A 20,340-nucleotide genomic window follows, 5' to 3' on the forward strand; every position below is an offset into this window, starting at 1 on the left:
GCCCATTTACCAGTTGGCACCTGTGGAAGCGCCTGATGACCTGAATGAAGTTGTTGTAGCAGAGCGTAGGAAGAGAGGCAGTCCTCCAAATAAGAGGTGCCAAGGTCATGAAGGGCTTTGTATGTGATAGCCAATACCTTGAAATGAGCCTGGGCTTTAAACATCCAGACCTTTAAGCAAAATGCATAGAAGGATGATGGAAGTAACCTGGAAAATTAGAAGGTAGCCTTAGTCTCGGAACCCTGATACTGCAGAATACACAGGACGTGTATAATGTGTGCAGTAATCTGGTGAATCTTGCAAGCAGGCATACGCTAGACTTCTTTCTCCTAACCTTTCACTACCGTACTTGGCAGGCAGTGAAAAAATGTACCATTGGGGGGCACCAGTGCAATGGAAATATATTTCAGCTTTTAATTAGTGTACCATTGTTAATATCTTCTAGGTGCAATCATGCAAATCTGCATCTTTGGGAACAAAACTGCCAGATCCTTTTTTTAAAATTAAGAACATCAGCATATTTTTTCGTGCTGTATTAATAGGCTGGTTTATTTTTTAAAGGAGCTAACATGCTCCTAGGGAATTTTTTTTCATTTTTGATTGGATTGTGTCTTGTCCTCCTGCAGACTAAATCTGCTCTCTCTCTCTCTCTCTCTCTCTCTCTCTCTCTCTCTCTCTCTCTCTCTCTTTTTTTTTAAAGGAGAACTTTTTATCCGGAGGATTACATTTCCTTTAAAGATTTACAAATCTTGAAGTCAAATATTTTATACTTTGTGTTTCTTTGAACTTGCTTCCTAGTAAAAGTGCTTAGAATTTCAGTGACAGGATACAAATGGATGGTAGAGTTTCTTGAAAGCAAGTTATCAGGAAAATAGATAGTTCTGCTCGTAAAGATTGGGATCAATGCATTCCTTAGAGATACTGGTTGATAAGGATAAATCTATCCTTCAAAAATTGGTAGTTTCCAGTGTGCAAGAAAGCAAGCCTGTCCAGGATGTCAGTAAATTTGATAGGATTATATTGAGGAGTAAGTATTCTATGCTAGAAAGTTTTTTTTTAATTAGTGAGATATAGAGGCAAGATGGAAAATTTTTTTTCAAAGATGCACAGACTATGTTAGTAATAATCAGGGCAGTAATTTACAAGCTCTGTAGAATGAAGAACTAGTGTGTCATGAGAGAACTATTGTGACTGCAGAACCCAGTGAGCCCAAAGAATGCAGTCATGGAGTAGTCTGCCTGTTGTACCTCTGTATGAGTCTGCGTACTTGCTTTGCCTCCTACCCTTTTGTGGGTGTGGATAAATTTGGTGTGATTTTTTTATTCAGAGTGGTTGGATCATTCAGACACTCTTGATGTTCTGGTGCAGCAAAGTTGCCCACCGTGAGAGAAAGATGCTTGCTTCTCTGTGTGAGTCACCAGTCTGAGCATTGCTTCTTCCGATGAAAGGACATTCCTAGAACAGTGATGCTAACATTTGCAAAATATGAGAGATATTCCACTGACAGAAGGAAAAGTGTTAATTCTAAAATCTAACATCACTGGAGGGAAGGACTCTGAATACTTAAGTTGTCTCGCAACATATTTTCACAATAGTCTGTTCCCCATACAGTCATTAGCATTCTGTTTGAAATTTCCTCCAAGTTACCTAATGAAGGTTTTATATGTTTCTGCAACTGTGTGTGTCCCATATTTTTAAAAAATTATTTATTAATGTTTTGTCACACACTTCTGCTAGGAGCTCAGCATGTCATATCCTGCTTTCTGAACCCCATTTTATCCTCTTAATCACTGTGAGTTAGGTGAAGCAGAGAGATAAGTGAACTGTATAGGTTAAGACATGTAAGGAGGACATCTTTTCAAGAGACAGTAGCCTTTTCAAAACCCATCTAAGTTTTGCCACTGGGAAGCATGTGTTGCCAAATTTTTGAGGAGGAAAGGGATGGTAGTGTGTTTGTAAAATCGATCTTTTCTTGAGCAAGTATTCTAAATTTCAGGGAAGGAATGAGTATGCCTGTTTCAGTTGTTGTAACTAACTCTTGCCAACATAGCTTTTTTTCAACTCCAGCTGAAAAAATGTCCCAAAGCAAAACAATTATGGAAAGGTTGGTTGTTTCTCTCCTTCAGTAAGGAACCGTGCACCTTTTTGCATTAGTAAGGATTTTGAGAAATTCTGAAGGTTGTACACTTATCAGAAGCTACAGTCAAATTTAGACATTTTGATTTACCTGACATTTTTAATGTAATTTTAACTGAACCATGTGTAGTTAAAAAAAGAAATACCCCCAGAAATCTCACCTATCTAATTGTATCCGATATTTGAAAACTTCTGTTGTGCTGAACTGTCACAACACACAGTCTTTCTAGGGGTCTATTTGAAGATATTTAAAAGCAATATAAATCCTGTTCTAGTTAAGTTATGAAAAGACTTGCCAAAATTTGTGCAGTTCTTTGATTCACTCACTAGATGGAGATCAAAAGCAACCTAAACAGTATTCCTCTCCTCCCCGCCGTCACCACTGACACAACTGAAACTAAAAACATATGATACTGGTTACTTTGCCAAGCATTTAAACTTCTTTCCACCACAGAAAGATTAATCTTGTTTGGGTATTAGATAGAAAGGGAAGGTTTTGAGAGATCCTGAACTGTTGAGTTGTACTACAATTATCGTGTTATTTATTTTTGTGGTATTCAGGGAACGTTTCTCTCCCGATTGTGAGAAGCCAACCATAAAATGGCTCATAGCTGTGGAACGGAATTTGATTAATGACAAAATTCTAATCTGTAGCCCTGCGCCCAAACTCTAATTTTGAAATCACGTGCAGCTTCTGGTCAATTTGGTTTGCATTTTTGCCCTGTTCTATCTAAGCCAGTGTTTGAAGATATTAGGAAGGAGAAAGCTTTACAAAATCTGGATGAAGTTGGTAGTGGTGGCAAAAGCAACTTGACCCCAAATTTAAGGTCTCCCCACATATGCATCATAGATCACTAGAAGCGTAAAAATGAAGGGGTGCAAACTGACAGAACTGGGGAGGACAAAGGAAATGGTAGGAGCAGAAAGCAGAGGTATGAAATACTGGTGGTCAGAGGGAGGGTGCGGTTAGATATGAGAGCACTTCTCAGCTACACAAAGTTCCTTTGATCAGTTTGGAATAGTGCAGCATCTGTGAAAAGAACTGTTTTGTCTTTTGTGCAGCAACCTAGCCCAGGAGAAGGGAAAGTTTGTACTAGAACAGATGTTAAAGAGCTGATTCAAAGAATGAAAAATAAAGATGGTTTTTAAAATACTTCACAAGAGCTCATAAAGGTTCCAGAACATTTTCTTTTGACATTTGGAATGCTATTAGAACAAAATACATTTTCAATCGGTAATGTTAACAAGAAGTAGTTGGTGTGTTAAAAGTGTTTCTACTTTGCCAGGGAAATTGAGCATAATAAAGCTGAGATAAACAGCTAGACAATCAGTTGGAGAAAGTGAAAGGGTTTCCTGCTAGAAATATAAACTTTGCATGTGTTGAATGAGCTGCATTGAATTGAAAACCATCAAAGATGGCACATTTCCTATACATAAAGCACTTTCAAAGTGAGAAAAAGTGTGATTTGTGTCTAGCATTCTGCTTAACACATGCATAGGTTAAACATTATGGCAGGATATACATTTTTCAGCAAGTTAATAAATAAGCTGCAGACATTCATGGTTGCCAGCATGGGTAACTCAAGGAAGGGGACTTTGAGTCAGTAGTGCAGTTCGACAGGTTCTGACCCTAAAAATCAGTAATTCACCACTATATTGTTGACTCTTCTACTTAATTCGAGAATATTTGGTTTGTCCCCTAGCTGAGTAAAAATAGTGACTATCTCTAGAATCTAGCAAGATAATCTGCATGATATTATTCTACCTAATAATTTATGCCCAGGAGAAAAGAAGCAGTTTCACTGTATTTATTAAAATAAGTATATTCTGGTTTTTAGTTCCCTCCAAGTGATTTGTCGCTTTATGAAATTCAGTACATAAAAATCTTAAAATGACTCCTAAACTGCTCACAGTGTCTTTCAAGCAGATTAAAACACCCTGGGAAATAAGCAGTAACTTAACCTGGAGCTACTGCTTGTTACCACCTTGAAAACTTGCCTGTACAAACTCATGTATAGTTGTCAAAATGGACACTGCACATTTTACAAAAATAACAATGCTGGTTGGCCTCGAATAGTTTGACATGGATATGTGTTGATCACAACTGGTGGCAGACCACAAACTGAAGCAAGTAAACTTGTAAACCCTGGTTTATCAGAAGGGAGAAGTAAACCCTGGTTTATCAGAAGGGAGCAAATTTTAGTTTGTGATCTGGGATATTGCTTCATCTTGAAGTCTCAAGCGGAATTATTTTGTTATTGAGCTACACACGGAGAAGAGAGGAGCAAGTGAGCTGAAGAAACCCCCTCTGACAACAAACCATGCCTCAGTGTCCCAGATGATATGAATCTCTGTCCACTACATTCAGTCAGTAATGGCTGCTTCAGCCATGCAAGGCGTGACCCAAAGTTCTAATACTCATAATTTTCTTTCCTCATTTTCATGTGTTGCAGTCGATGACTGGCAAACATGTCCAAGTCTACTCTTATAACAGGGTAAACATCAGACAAAGTGTGCTGTGGATCTGACTGCCCATATCTTGAGCTTTTCATGTTTCAATTTCAGTTGCTAACTCACTGTCATAGTAATAAAAATGAACCAGTGGAAGTTTTGTCAATTGGGAAAATTCAAGGAAAAGCTCAATATACACCTTAAAGTAAATAAATTGCAGAACTCAAGCTGTGGTAAAAATACATTCCACTAAGATGATTTATTGAATATTATTAGATTTAATTATTAAATATACAGTCATTATTCTCCATGTTCTGGTAATGAATATTGGCACATGGTTCACATCTGCATTGAATTTAATTAGTGTTAATTGAATGCATTAAATAATAGATGGATTAACATCTGTTACACAGCCAAACACATAGATTTATAGCTCTTTGAATAAATATTGGCCTCTAGGATATCAGGTCAATAAATCTTATGAATGAACTTCTTCTAATTGGCATTTGAAGCTGTTAGTGTTTAGTTCAGTTGCCTACCTTCTTCTCCTTTTGATTGTTCAAAAAAATCAACAGGCATCTTTCAAGCATAGCTACTGATTATTTTCCCAATCATTCAGTCTATCAACAGTCAGATTTGTCAAGAGATTGTATGGAACATGGTAATTACAGAAAAAAGGATTGGTACCAGCAAAAAGAAGTCTTGCTAGCAAATGTCTGCACCCGTAGCTTTGATACTATTATCACAAATAATTTGTGCTTAAATTTACTACAAATTTCTTATGTCTTCTGCATCTCACCAGCTCCCATTAATGTTCCACAAATAAGTTCAGTGTGACTTTTAATGCCATTTTAATGTAGTACTGCCTCTTCCGTGCTTTGCAGTGTACTAGATAGACATCAGAGAAACTGTAGTTGCTGTTGCCTGATTTTAACTGCATCATGTATGGATGGAACCATTTGGGAACACAGTATAGGCTGGAGGTTCTGCCTGTTTTGTGTTCATTCTACATTTACGCCAAAGACCTTCGAATTGTATATAGTTCTCCTTTCTTCAATGTTATCCTCATAAAATCCCCATGAGGTACAGTTACAATTTCAAATAAACTAAACAGAACTTTTAAAACTTTAAGGGCCAGAGTTAGATGGATGAGATCTGACACTGATGACCCATGTATAGAGGTAGAGTTGACTGACAGAAGTTTCTGCTACCTTATATGATGTCCCCTATTTTAAGACGATTATGCTGCTGCCAGCTCATTGAAATGTGCCACGTTGAAGAAACTTTATGCATAGCAGGAAAAAGAGTTTGGAATTGGCTTTGTATAGCAATATTTCAAAAATACTGTCAGCTCAGTAAAAAGCTGTATGTGAAGAGCAGGTGTGATACAACTGCCTGTGTGCAAATTGTGTTCACATATTAGCTTCTAAACACTACTTCTGGTTAGAATGGAACTCAGTTGCGAGTTCAGAATGCATCTGTGGTATATGTTTCTTAGTTATACAGTGGAACCTCAGTTTTCGTTGACTGCGGTTATTGTCAGTTTTGGTTTCCGTCGATTTTTTCCATGAACATTTTGTCTCAGTTTTTGTTGGTTGCCTTGGATTTCATCAGATTTCGCCACTTTTGTTGCTGTGCCTCGCGGACCTCGCTGCTAATTTCTTATGGAACTTTCCTACGGAAATAATTGCCTCGGTTTTTGTCCGTTTCGGATTTCGCCGATTGTTTTCGGATGGATTACCAACAAAAACTGAGGTTCCACTGTATATACTTAGGTTGCAGTTTGCTTTGTGTATACATGCTTATGATTTGAATTTTTTCTATAAAGCAATTACATGAAAAAGACTATCCCAAACTCAACTTGTACTCTGGATGTATGACATCTCTGTGTCTCATTTCATAGGGTACCAATAATAGCGCTGTTTAAATCAAAATGTTCAGGCCAGCTTTCATACTGGCTTTTTCTGTGTCTCTGTCTTTCACCTTCAAAGTCATCTGCTGAAAGCAGTAAAAATAAAAAGTGTCCTTCTGCATTAGGATTCAAGTCTGTAAGTTAATATGCTACATGGTAAATTCTTAATTCTGCTTAAAATATGAACAATTAATCAGCAGCAAACCCTTATTGCTTTCTCAGTTTTTAATTATAATATTTGGATTAGGATACTCACACATAACAAAGGATGCCACTCTTGTAGTTTTAGGGCAGCATTAATTGTAAAAATTTTATAGGAATAGCTGTAAAATATTTAATGAGAACCATATAACTGCATTTAATAAAATTGTTTATTGGCAATACAGCCATAAAGTGACTTAGAATTCCATCTGGTGAACGGCTTTTGCTTTTTAGGGTTTTTTTTTTTTTAAAAAAAGAATACTTCATGAAAATGGTCTTGTGGTTTGAGGGACAGTTTCCAACATAATGCTTCGTCTTTGCAGGATGACTTCTTAAGATGTACATGTGAAAACAATGTATCAGAATTATCCTCATAACAGATCCAGGGACAATCATTAAGTAATTCTAAATGGAATTTGGAACCTGACATAGGTTTGTCCTAGGAAACTATTGATTGTTTCTTCCACAAGTTTTCCACATCCATGTGTGACTTGAGCCACTTCATAAAGCAGTCTTATGAACTCTACATGTATAACAAACAATCCGTACTCTTACTAGATCCCATACTTAACAACTCTGGATAGAATTATTTCAAGGCATGATAGCAAATGCCGCAGCCAGGGCATCATCTGAAAGACAAGTTTATAAGTTTATAACATTTTAACATTTGGATACCCAAAGGGAATCTGAGGGCTGGTCTACATGTAGTGACTGGTATCAACCAGAACATTTTTGCAGACAGCATGTTTCCTTCTTTCTCCTCCCACTGTAGTTCAAAATGCAAAAATACTTTTAGAGAACAGGGGATTCCCAAGGAGGACATTTTTGGGGGAAGTCATGTTGGAAATTCTGCTGTCCACAGAATGATCTAGGGCTACCAATCCTCTTGCTTTTGCAGACTTTTTCAGTCTGCTTGAAATAGCCTCCAAATACCTCCATGTGAAGCATGCCTTGCTGCATGAATCATTCTTCTGTGTGGAGAATTTTTATGCTACTACCAAGAACATCTTGAGACATGGAAACTCTGTGTGTGTAGTGACTCATGCTACATTTGTTGTGAGAAACAGTTACAGTATGGGGATTTTTGAAGAGCTCCTTCCTTGAGACAGTTGTATTCTATAAGTCAGCCCTTGAAAATACTGGACAAGATATAATAACTAGTTATAGAAAGAATCCTGGAGAAAAAAATGATTGGGCAGGAAAAATTAGAAAAGTGCTGTCCTTGCTGTGATATCTGTCAAGAAAAGGAAGGGGACATCTCAATGTGTTCAAGAAACTTAGAACAAAGGAGAACCCAATAAGGTCAGAATAATGTGAACAGTTGTGTATTGAGAAGCATATCACACAACTGATAGAATCCTGATCAATACAAAACAAAAAAATCCTTCCGAATTCCAAATAATATCACACAGACAATGGAGCTCCAATAGGGCAGGTTTCCAAATTATGAAATACCCAGGTGGGGTCCAAAGCCCACATCCTGTGTAACAATCACACCCAAGCCCCTCTGTTTCTATATGCACATTGACCAATTCGGATTGCAGCTGCAAGATGCTTGAAGAAGGGATTTAGCTCCCCTCAAATGGGAAAAACCCACATTACTTTTCCAGAAGCTCATGACATTTCACAGGGGTACTCAAAATATGTGGCCAAAATAATGTCCCCCTCAAGGTGAGGAAAATAGCACCAGGGAAAAGTTGAACCTCCTTTTCCATCCTCATTGCAGTTGCTATCTTAATCAAGACATACAAGACAATTAAGGAACTTGCATGTGACTGGAACACAAGACACTATATAGGAATCTTGGTCCTATCCTGGTTACTATGGAAATCAACTCCAGACTCACATTTGGAAATTCACCATATTCGGGGAGCTTTGAATCCTATAGTTTTGTGGGGTATAAAAATCCAGCTTCTTTGCTGTGTGTGAATTCCTATAAACTTTATTACAGAACCTTTTGCTAATGCATGCAAACAGAACTGAAGAGGAATGTGATATTTGCTCCTCCTACAAAAGAGATTAACATGTGATGGGCTTTTTTTTTTTAAAGGGTCCCTTTACAGCTCATTAATGAGTTCACATGGCCAGTTAGTATTTTGCTGGTTTTTTTATACTTAGCCTTGAGTATCCTACAATTTCTCTGAAGGTCACTGCAATCAATTCACACTAAACTATATACTTTGCTGTTAAGATTTGCCTAAACATTAATGCTTCCCTTTATCTCTACCTAAAACAGAAGAGTGAACACATCATTGTGACTCTTTTAATTGTTACAGTAATAGAAATCAGGAAGATGCTACACATGTATTCTCTGCCAGATGTTGCCTCGGGCAATGGCAGTCATCTTTGTGAACAGTAGGGAAACATCCCAAATGTCTCAAGGGACATTTATTTTTCTATAGCAGAACCGTGTCACTTTTTAAAATAGCGAGTCATCAAATAATGTGTCATTTCGCATTGAATGTACATTTCTAAGTTGTACTGTGATTTTTGCTCCCCTGGAGGAAAAGAACAAAAGCTTATCCTAATGCATAAAGACTGTAAAAGAATTTTAAAACAAACTTTGGAGATGACACGCTGCTGTTTTGTTTCTCTCTGTGGGGAAAAAATTCATACTGCAGTGAAAAAAATGCCTTTCACAAATATGTTAATGGCATGCTTTCAAATGAATTATCAGGTCCCATTAAAAATAGCTATTGTTGAACTTATGCTGCGTTTCTTCTTTTACTACATTGATGATGACAGCTATTGATTTGTATGATAACTTTGGTTGCTGTGGAATCGAATGGGCACAGGGCACCCATGTATACCCTTCCGCAGATTCCAAGGGTGAAGGATAGAATAAAAATCAAATAAATAAATAATATGTTTCAGAAAGGCTGCTGATTATTTATGTAGGCAATCCACAAAGTATAATTAAATGCATTGTCAAAGGATTTCACAGTTTGAATCAGCTGGCTATAATTGGTTTTCCAGGCTGTGTGGCTGCAGTCTGGTAGTTTTTGCTCTTGACTTTTTACCTGCATCTCTATCTGACATCTTCAGAGGTATGTCACAGAGAGATTTGTTTCTCTCCATGGCACAGTCAAGTCCTGCAAGGCGAAAGCCCCACCTGGCTGTGACATACCTCTGAAGATGCCAGCCATAGATGTGGGTGAAAAGTTAGGAGCAAAAACTACCAGACCACGGCCACACAGCCCAGAAAACCCACAACAGCAAGTATAATTAACTAAATGACACAATCATACAAGCAATGTCTTTATGCATACGCATGGTAATTAAAATAATAAAATAATGTACTTTCCATCGACATCATTAGCCACCCCACCCCCACCATAATCCATACAAGCAGCTAAAACACAGCTCAATAAACAGTCTATCAAAACAGCCCTATGTTGTTATAAGCACTTATGAAATTTTGTTGGTTTTTTAAAAAAATGTATGCACTCCAGGCCTAATGGATAGGATAGACAACAAATTAACATCAGATAAATGCACAACATTTTTCATGGCATGTTTTATGTACTGTCAGGCCTACACATCCCTATGCACATTATGATTAATGTCCACTGTCTATCCTTAATAGACAAATTGAGATTTGAGCCAAAGCATTCTACTGTTTCTTTTTAGAGATAGTGTTTGTTTATGCTTATTTTAATTTAAAAACCCTTGGATACATTCATGGCAAATTACACTATGATGACGGCATAAGCTGGTAGCTTGCTGAGGATGGCGTACATTTCAGACTTCCAGATTATGGTCCTCAAAGAATTGGTTTGATTGAGCATCGAGTTCGTAGCTGAGGAACCAAGGGGTAAAATACAGGCATCTCTTTCTTCCCGTTAATAATATCCAGTTGCTGTGAGGAATGTGGAAGTGGTTGCGATTATTTTGACAAATGCATTTATCTTTCTAGTTTGTTGTATGATATGGCACAAGGGAAACTTTGGTGCAGTCATGCACAGCAATAATTTATTGGTGGTTTAGGGATATGGGCCCAGAACAAATTCTAGACAAAAGCAAAACATGTTTGGGTTTTTACAGACTGCCTTGGCAAAAGGACCGAGGCTGCGTTGGAAAGCATCAACATTTGGTCTTTCATTTGTTTCAGTAGTGGTGACAGCTGAAATGTGACCTTGGTTTGCTTTTAATTACCACCAAGAAGAAGAAAAAACACCTTGTATTCATCACAACACAAGCAATTTAGAAAAAAATGTAACCCAAACTATAATCATGCCATAATTTTCTGCCTTAGAGCTAGGGGTAAGTTTTAAAACTGAGCTAGGGGTAAGTTTTAGAACTGAGCTAGGGGTAAGTTTTAGAACTGAGCTAGGGGTAAGTTTTAGAACTGAGCTAGCGGTAAGTTTTAGGACTGAGCTAGGGGTAAGTTTTGGAACTGAGCTAGGGGTAAGTTTTAGAACTGAGCTAGGGAGTGAAGTTTCTTTGTGAACTGAGCTTAGGGGTAAGTTTTAGAACTGAGCTAAGCTGATAAGTTTTAGAACTGAGCTAGAGGTAAAAGTTTTAGAAGCCTTGCTGAGGCTTAGGGAATTGGTAAGTTTTAAGGAACTATGTGAGCTAGAGAGGGTAAGTTTTTTTGGGAACTGGAAGCTAGGGGTAAGTTTTAGAACTGAGCTAGGGGTAAGTTTTAGAACTGAGCTAGGGGTAAGTTTTAGAACTGAGCTAGGGGTAAGTTTTAGAACTGAGCTAGGGGTAAGTTTTGGAACTGAGCTAGGGGTAAGTTTTAGAACTGAGCTAGGGGTAAGTTTTAGAACTGAGCTAGGGGTAAGTTTTGGAACTGAGCTAGGGGTAAGTTTTGGAACTGAGCTAGGGGTAAGTTTTGGAACTGAGACTAAAGATAAGACTTCACTGAAAAGAAAAGTAAAGCTGCAGGGAAACTTCATATATGTAAGTTGCAGTACTGGGATGAAAAACTGGGGAAATTTATTGGTAGAGAATGGGTAGTGGTGGTTGTAAAATATCCTATTAAGGGAGGTATTGAGCAGCTGGAGAAGGAGGGCCACAGCCGTGATTCAGTGGGTAGAGTATCTGCTTTGCATGCAGATAGTTTCAGGTTCAATCATCAGGTTCTCCAGAAGGATCAGGTAGGAGGTGATGTGACAGAGCTCTACCTTGGAGAGCCATTGCCAGCCAGAGTTGACAGTACTCACCTTGATAGACCAATGATCTGGCTCAGAATAAGGCAACTTCATAGATTCCATGAGCCTCCTTAACCAAGAATGAGGAGGGTATGAAGCATGATTTGCTCTTGGCTTTGCCTCCCCCCTTCAGTTCCCTCCAATTGCAGATGACTGATAGAAAGGCCTGGAATTGAAAGGGATCTTGGGCTAGGATCTGGGGATTTGGTTTAAAGACAAAAAGCAAGTACACTAACTGGGATTTAGGAGTAAACTAACCTGACTCTGTAAATATGGTAGATGGTCCATGGTTTGTACTGCAAATAACAGTGTAACCAAACTGCAGTTTGTTGTGATGTTTGAATCTTTAAACTAGCAAAACTGGTCAAATACAAGAATAGGACAAAATAATGTTAATGACTTGCGGTGTAATGGTGGTGGAAAATCCCATCAAGTCACAGCAGACCTGTGGCGGCTCAGTAAAGTTTTCAAGACAAAAACTGAGCAGAGGTTTTTTGCCATGGTGCCTCTGCAGAGCAACTCTGTCCTTCCTTGGTGGTCTCCCACCCAAATACAAACCACGGCCAGCCCTGCTAAGCTTCTGGCATTTGATGAGATCAGGTTAGCTTGGGTCATCCATGTCAGGGCCCGGAGGCTTAATAGTCAGAAGGGTTCTTGTGGTCACAGAAGTCAGCGACACACCTGAAGTATCAGTTTAAACATGCCAAGGTTTGGATTAGGGAATGAATGCAAGAAAGAGGAGTTCTGGCAAATGTCTGACAGAATAAGGTGATGCCTGATGCTTAAATGCCATTAATGAAAGTACCTCACCATTAATGATGCCATTAATGATGAACCTCACAAGGAAGAGTATTTTGGAGGTGTCAAAGTTCTACCTTTGATCACTACCTGCCTCACCTCTAGTACAGGGCAGATCCAGAGAAGGCCTTAGAGAATCATCTAGAGTAGACTTGTTGCTCCTACTAGCATAGCAAGAGAGTACAAGTGGGCTAAAGCCCCATGTGCTACTTTGGGGGGAGCACACTGCTGTGCCCCCCTGCAACTGTGCCCTGGCCCAAGGATGTCAGCAGGTCTAGCCCCACTCCCGAACTCCTCGTGGAGCTTTGGGGGAGGCCAGATGAGCTGGCCCCACCCTGAAACTCCACATGGAGTTTAATTGTAGGCCCAGACCCCGCCCAGACCCCGCCCAAATCTCCATGTGGAGTTCAGAGCTGCATTGCCCATTTGCTGCTGGCCTTAGCTGGCCAGCTCCAGCTCCATGCTTGCGGAGGCAACAGTATGAAACTAGAGCTGGTCAGCCCCCAGTGCTCAGTTCACTGCTGGCCTCAGCGAGGCTTGGGGCCAGCTTCCGGCTTGCAGTTCAAAGCAGGACCCAGCCAGCAGCAAACGAAATGTGCTGTTCCAAACTCCACATGGAGATTGAGGCAGGGCACTGGCCCCACATCTGAACGAGGGTGCAGCACCTAAAGGGAACCCTGGGTACTGCTTTAGTAAGCTACACCCCTGGTTGCTCCTTAGTCTTGCCTGTTCCAACTCTTCTAGGGAAGTCATTTGCCCATTCACATTCCCAGTAACCCATTCAGATTTGCATGTGGATTTTTGTTTTGAAGGCTGGTATGCTTTGCATGCATTAAGAAATACACCCACCTAATCCTGAAGGTTTTCAAACAGTTATTGTGGAACATTCTAATTGTCCTCTTCATTCAGAAATACTCCTGATATTTCCTAAGATCTCTTTTAACACCAGTTTTATAACCTGATGTACTTTTTGTCTGTCTCCCCCCCCCCCCCCCCGACACACACACATTAAAATTGAAGAGAAAAATCTGGTTGCTCATTGCATTCTGAATTGGCATTTGTTCATGCTTGTGTCGTGTTGTGATCTTTTAATTAATATTTGAAGTGTGTCAGCCTGTAGTAAAATGCTAAATAAAAAGTTAGACTTTTATTGAAAAGGCAATCAGGAAGGAGCAGTGGCAGATGAAAGTGAATATATGCCAACTTTTTAAATCCAAAATTGATTTTAAGCCAATGAATTCCTGCACATCACATACTTAAAATAGTGAGGAGGGGTGGAGAAAAACCACAGTGTGATAGATTAGATGATATATTGAGTAATTTTATGACATTTGTATTGAAATTAACTGCAGGGTCTTCATCAAGTGAAACGTATCTTGTAAAATGTTGCCAGAGAAAAATAATGCTGTTAAGGGAAAGTAGGCAGCATCGTCTTTCTTGAGTATCTCAAGCAGCTGAGTCTGTTACTGGCTTTTTGAGACCCAGTAAACAAGTGCAAAATCAAAGTCAGTGGGACATTTGCTCATTTCAACGAAAAACCTCAGAGCAAGTTGAGGGGAAATTGTATTTTTAGAGGTTATATTGCAAGTATTCATTTTCTCAGTACAGACTTGTCAGGCCAATATTCCGGGCACAGCCCACGAAGACCTTGAGTCTGCCACCTGTGGATGAATTTCTGCACTGTAATTTCAAGAGAGCTACAGAATGATTCTTAAATGTGTTTTAAGTAGAGCACATGAACAAGGAAGTGCGCTTGGATTGCAGACTGTGTCATTCAGGGCTGGGTTTTTAAGAAAGAGAGATGCTAGGGGCAGGGATCTGCAACCTGCGGCTCTCCAGATGTTCATGGACTACAAATCCCATCAGCCCCTGCCAGCATGGCCCTCCCCTTCCCTCCCTTGCATGCCATCTCTCCCTCCCCCCCTTTCCTTTGCATGGCACCCCTCCCCCTCCCTCCACTAGGGTCCAGATGCCGGGCTCCCTCCCCTTCCCTTCCAATTGGCCATGCTGGCAGGGGCTGATGGGAATTGTAGTCCATGAACATCTGGAGAGCCGCAGGTTGCAGACCCCTGGGGCTGTTGCCTGCCTGTTAGATATGACCAGGGCCCTGGGAGGGTTCTTCCCATATGCAGCTTTTTCATCATCTATATTCTTCATGGCAGAATGGTTCATGTTAGCAGTTCTGCAGCATTGTGCCTCTCATGGTAGTTACTGAAGTCTGGATGTGATTATGCATGGTGAAGGGAATGTATAATGCACTTGCTCAGAAGCATTCTAGTCTTTCCTTACTTGGTTTCTTCCAGGTTTAATTCTAGCATTGATAACACTGCTGAAATGCAGCCTGGAATGAATCCTGACGATATGATTTGTGAAAGAAACAAACAAGGAACAAATGCTATCCTTTTCTATATAATGGACAGTCAGAAGGATGTAACTGCTTAGGACAGCTCTGCTCAGGGTGGCTGTCAGATGAGATGTGTGATTTCATCTTCCTGGTGATTTCTGAAGAGCAATTTCAGTTATCTGTGGCCCCACCTCAAGAAAGAAGAGTAATACATCCTTTACTCAACCCCCAACATTATAATTTGAAAATGGTGTCCCTGCATCTGGGTGTGAGACATCTGTTGAAGGGGAAACAAGGGAGCGAATAAGTTGTATTACGCAGTTTTTGCAAAAATAATCTATTCTAGACCTAAAGGTAGAGCCCAACAAGAAAAATTTGTTGCAAACTGGGCCCAACGTGGCTGATGTTTTTTTTATAATGTAAAGGGTGGGGGGGGGGGGTTAAAGAAGAAGATTAGTTATTGGTGTTGGTTGTTGTACACTTAAAGTTAAAGTTGCACAGCTAGTTTTGAAGATTGATGAAACTGGAGAATAGAATCTAACTCTTGAGGGTTTTTTATTTTTAAAGTGATTATTTTCACCCAATATTCATAGGATGCTTCTCTGCTCAGTGCATTAGCTAATAAAAAATCATACACACACAAATCCAATTTCAAAATAAGCAGTGTACCAGAAAAATATAGATTTCCTCATCTCGATGTTGAGATACTGTTCATTGCAATGTTTCATTCTTTCCAAATGACAATGCAATTGCAGAATAAAAAGAACTGGACTTCATAAGAATCCAGCTATTTTGCTGGCTCACTGAAGGTGTATGTATGGGAGGGAAGGCAGCACGGTATTGCCCCATCTCGTCAGATATTGGGAGCTAAGCAAGGCTTAGGAAGGGAGAGCTCCAGGGAAGGTTCTGCAGAGGAAGGCAATGGCAAACCACCTCTGATTCTCAATTGCCTTGAAAACCTCTTGCTGGGGTTGCTTTAAGTTGGTTGCAACTTGATACAACTTTACACACGCACACAAACGCATACATGTTAATTATAGCTCACCTGTTCATTAATCTTCTATGTTGTTGCTAAGAAAGCATCAGAATGTTAAACTACACCAGAGTAACCCACTACATTTCAGTCAACTTAAATGTTGCTTAGTAAGTCAGGGCAAGACCGACCCTATGTCCTCCTGGGCAGATGCCTCCCTCTGATGTGTGCATGTGTCTATATACAGGAATAAAGCCAATGAAGGGAACTGTAGCTATGAATTCTGAGAACAGTAGAAAGGAATTCTTTGGGCAGTGGATTGTGAGCTAAGAGTTGTATCATAAGGTCCTCTAAGTTGAATTATGTGGGTTTCTTTTGCCAACATTTCCTTCAAGAAAGTGTTTCTCCATTGGAAAATCACTGCATGTATGTGTTTTGATGGGAAAAGGCTTCCTCGGTTGAAAGAAGTATTTCTCTATTGGAAGTAAGACTTGCAGGTCTTGGAAGATTTTCTTCCATTGATGAAAAGGGATCCAATGCCAAGCAATCATTTAATCGATCCTTTCCACTGGTAAAAAAAGAGGAAGGTACTACTCAAAATGTTGCAGCCTGCCACTGTTAGAGTGGGGAATTAGTGAGGGCAGACCTTGTTTAACAAGAGGCTGGGTAAGCTCAAAATCTTTTCTGCTTATGTCTACAGGAATCATTTTTCATTAAGAAGTCCACAAGAGAATGTAGTACAAGTTTAGCAATTTTATTGAAGAAAAATAAAAATATACAAGCACATAATCAGAGCAGCTGAGAATTCAGAGTCCTAAGATGTAGACAGCATTGAGGGGATAGGTTTGGAGATAGGCAGGTGATACTTTACTAGATCCTGAAGAAGCTTTGGATCTGAGAAGCAGAGTCAGTGGACCATACTGAGCATCAGTAGAAGAAGAGACAATGCATTGGGGACTGAATCTGCCAGACAAAGAGGTGTCCAAGAAAGATTCTAAACACTGGGTGCGGGGGTTACAAGCTATTTATTGGGAAGAATGGGTCCTCAGGGTATGCCAAGTGATCCTGATCTCCCAGAACAAAGGCAAAGCTAGCTTGTCCAGAGAGGAGACAAAAGGTTAAGTGTTTACACTGAAGGGTGGAAAATGGTCAGTACTTAGACTTGATGCGTCAAACCAGGGTGTGCCAGGATGATATTAATGTGTTAGGGTGACACTAAATTAATTTTAGCTTTGGGACAAAAAACCAACAGGGAAGGTGGTCTTGTGGAGAAATTAGGAACTAGGAATGAAATTACCGTAGTATTCAGTACAAAAGTCAGGCAGGAACGTCCTTGATGAATGAGTTTAGCATATCCTTTGTTTCAATGGAGGTGTATGACTCAGCAGGAGATGGGAATGGCCTTCCCATGCTGGAAGCATTGCTTTTCTCTAATCTGTTTAGAATCATAGAGTTGGAAGAGACCACAAGGGCCATCAAGTCCAAACCCCTGCCATGCAGAAACAATCATTCAAAGCACTCCTGACATATGATCATCCAGCCTCTGTTTAAGAACCTCCAAAGAAGGAGACTCCACCACTCTCTGAGGCAGTGAATTCCACTGTTGAACAGCCCTGTTTAGAGAAAGGTGCGGCAAGGTGTTTTGTATAACTGATTCTGGCGAGGGTTTTCCCAGGCAGAAATGCTGTCTTGTAGGTGACTGTATCAAATGCAGTGGAGGGCACCCCTTCTTGACACACATCCCTAGACCACCTCATCAGGTTGGTAGCTTGAGTAGTGACACTGTGTTTAAAAACAGGGCACCCCCATCCACCACAGGCCTGACTGGTAACAAGGGGGTTCTTCCTTTGACAACCAAAAAGGGCTCATGAGACTTGCAAGGACAAATACAACTCGGATGAGGACTGTAGTAAGGAAAATTAAATGAGGCTGAGCGATAAAGCCTCCTGGATCCAAATCACTGTTCACAAATTCTCATTCAATAAACATATGTCAGATTTGTTTTGTCATGTTTCTTTTCCCCCCTTTTTTTGAGAAAAAAATTGCATAATGACTCCCAGTCTTACAAACTCTTCTCTGTGCAACAGGTTCTTCTTCTAAATGTATGTCCTTTTGTCCACTGCATTTTAGGTTGCACCCATTATTAAAGAGCGAATGATGAAAAAAGGTAGCATGATGCTGGGATACCAGCCTCATAGCGGCAAAGTCAACTTCTTTCGTCAGGTCATTATCAGCCCCCACGTGAGCCGTGAGGACATGGATTTCCTGCTCGACGAGATAGACTCCCTTGGTCAAGACTTGTAACTGGTATTCCGCAACACAAGGGACACCTTGTGTGCGTGTAGAGTTTACAGATCTAAGAATACACAGAGGATAATTGTACTAGACCATGGAGCCCATAGATCAATGCTTAAATAATTGAAAACTACAGTCTGAAACAATATTTAGGGAAAGGGACAGCAGGGAAGTAATGCTTTTGAAATAAATATTGCGTTCATTGTTGGCAGGTATTAAGTTCAAAATTGATGTTCAGATGGGCCAAATTTTAACCAGTGACAAACTGTTTTAAGTTATTTGAAGTCAATGGGATTTCCATTGCTACAAAAGGCCTGAGGCTGGGTTAATGTGTATTTTACAAAGTTAGTGTGGTGTTGGCTAAAATTTAGAGACTCAAGGTCAATTGCAATGCAACAGTTGGTGGATTGAGTGTTCAGTTGTCTACCAGCTTTCCCAAAAGCACCTGTAATTTCTTTGGCAATCAAAATATTGCAGTTGGTTCATGAGCCTTTCCACTGTTCACATTAAATCCATATTGAAAATGCATAAGCAAGGTATTTCTCAAACATCTTAGAAATATTCAAGCTAAAATAATTGACGTGTGTGCATTGGTGTGTGTATATATATAAATATATATTTCTCATAGAGTTGTATTTTTTTAATTCTGTGTGGCTATTTAAAGATGATTGTAATGATTCAACCAATGGTGTGTTTCTAAATTGAAATTTACTCATAATATTTAACTAGAAATGCAGTTAATAAGGCGACTAACTATTTTTGTGATGCTGAAATACCCATAATGGGTTTTCCTGTTTTATTTAATTGATGTTACGGTCAGTTTAGAAAATAAATTTGTTGTTCATGATCTTCCATTACTGTAAGTGGGACTTCTGTTGTATCTGTACATTGAATTTGGAAGTTAAATTTGTGACATGAACTAATATTAGAGCTCTATAATGTTATATCCTCTATCCTCAGGCTATTTAATATCCAGTACACAGCGGCCTCAAAATTGTAGGGGTCCTTTTTTAATAGCATATTGAAGCCTATACACTTGTTTTTAGCTGAATATTGGAATAAAAAGTGAGCAACCACTAAGGTAATAGACTTTTTATTTTAAAAAATCTACAGCTGTTCCTCTTACACATTTTCCAGTTCTTGCAAAATAGCTTGTTAACAATTGTCCCTGCCTCCGAACCTATCACAACCACACTTTGACTCCCAGAGTCTCAGAGAAATGAAAAGCAACAATGTTATTGTGGAAGTTCAATCTTCATTCTTGCTCACTCTTCCCAAGATAGTATACTCACTTCAGCATACAATGACGTTATGACCCTTGCAAACATTGTAGATAGGGGGTTGGGGGGGGGGGGGGGAGGGAAGAGTCTTCAAGCAACCAAGGGGGCAAATGATCTATGGCCGTGGTGGCGAACCTTTGGCACTCCAGATGTTATGGACTACAATTCCCATCAGCCCCTTCCAGCATGGCCAATTGGCCATGCTGGAAGGGACTGATGGGAATTGTAGTCCATAACATCTGGAGTGCCAAAGGTTCGCCACCACTGATCTATGGAGAGGAGGCACTCTGACATCCAGGTGAGCCACCATGCGAAGACCTCTGATTCTGGTAATAGGAAGACAGTCAAATGTATTTAGAACATGTTAATACCACCTTTCTGCCTACTCATAGTGCTTGAAAAACACAGGGCTGACATGTTCACCTATTACAGTGTCCAAAAAAAAATCTTATTTCTTGGTTATCTCGTGAAGTGGGAATTTGCTTAAGTAAAAACAAGACATGTAGAAATTCTGGGAAGTCATCCTTCAAATACTGTTGTTTTTTTAAAAAAATTACTGTACATGAAGATAGTATCTTGGATTCAGCTAGCTTTTTCACTCAGTTGCGCCCAATTTCCACCCAGCTGCAGACTGTTCCACATGATTTTAGTCCATGCAGATCCTGTTATCCTTAGCATAGCATTTTAGGTGGTCAAAGCCCCGTTCCCTGCTTTCTTTTTCACCAGCAGAAAATGTGGTTAAATCCAGACTACTCTCTTTCTAAAGAAATTACAGGACAGTCACTCGTTGCTGT

General features: G+C 39.7%; 1 protein-coding gene across 1 annotated transcript in view; it reads left to right on the forward strand.

Moving 5' to 3' along the window:
- Positions 1 to 19,346, forward strand: part of GADL1 (glutamate decarboxylase like 1) — a 104,722-nt gene extending 85,376 nt beyond the window's left edge. The window contains exon 17 of the mRNA XM_048510783.1: positions 18,102 to 19,346. Within this exon, the coding sequence (XP_048366740.1) occupies positions 18,102 to 18,275 (174 nt within the window). The 3' untranslated portion in view covers positions 18,276 to 19,346. The remainder of the gene's footprint in view (positions 1 to 18,101) is intronic.
- Positions 19,347 to 20,340: the final 994 nt, after the last annotated feature.

The sequence above is a fragment of the Sphaerodactylus townsendi genome, linkage group LG11 (genome assembly GCF_021028975.2).
Source record: "Sphaerodactylus townsendi isolate TG3544 linkage group LG11, MPM_Stown_v2.3, whole genome shotgun sequence".
Lineage (NCBI taxonomy): Eukaryota > Metazoa > Chordata > Lepidosauria > Squamata > Sphaerodactylidae > Sphaerodactylus > Sphaerodactylus townsendi.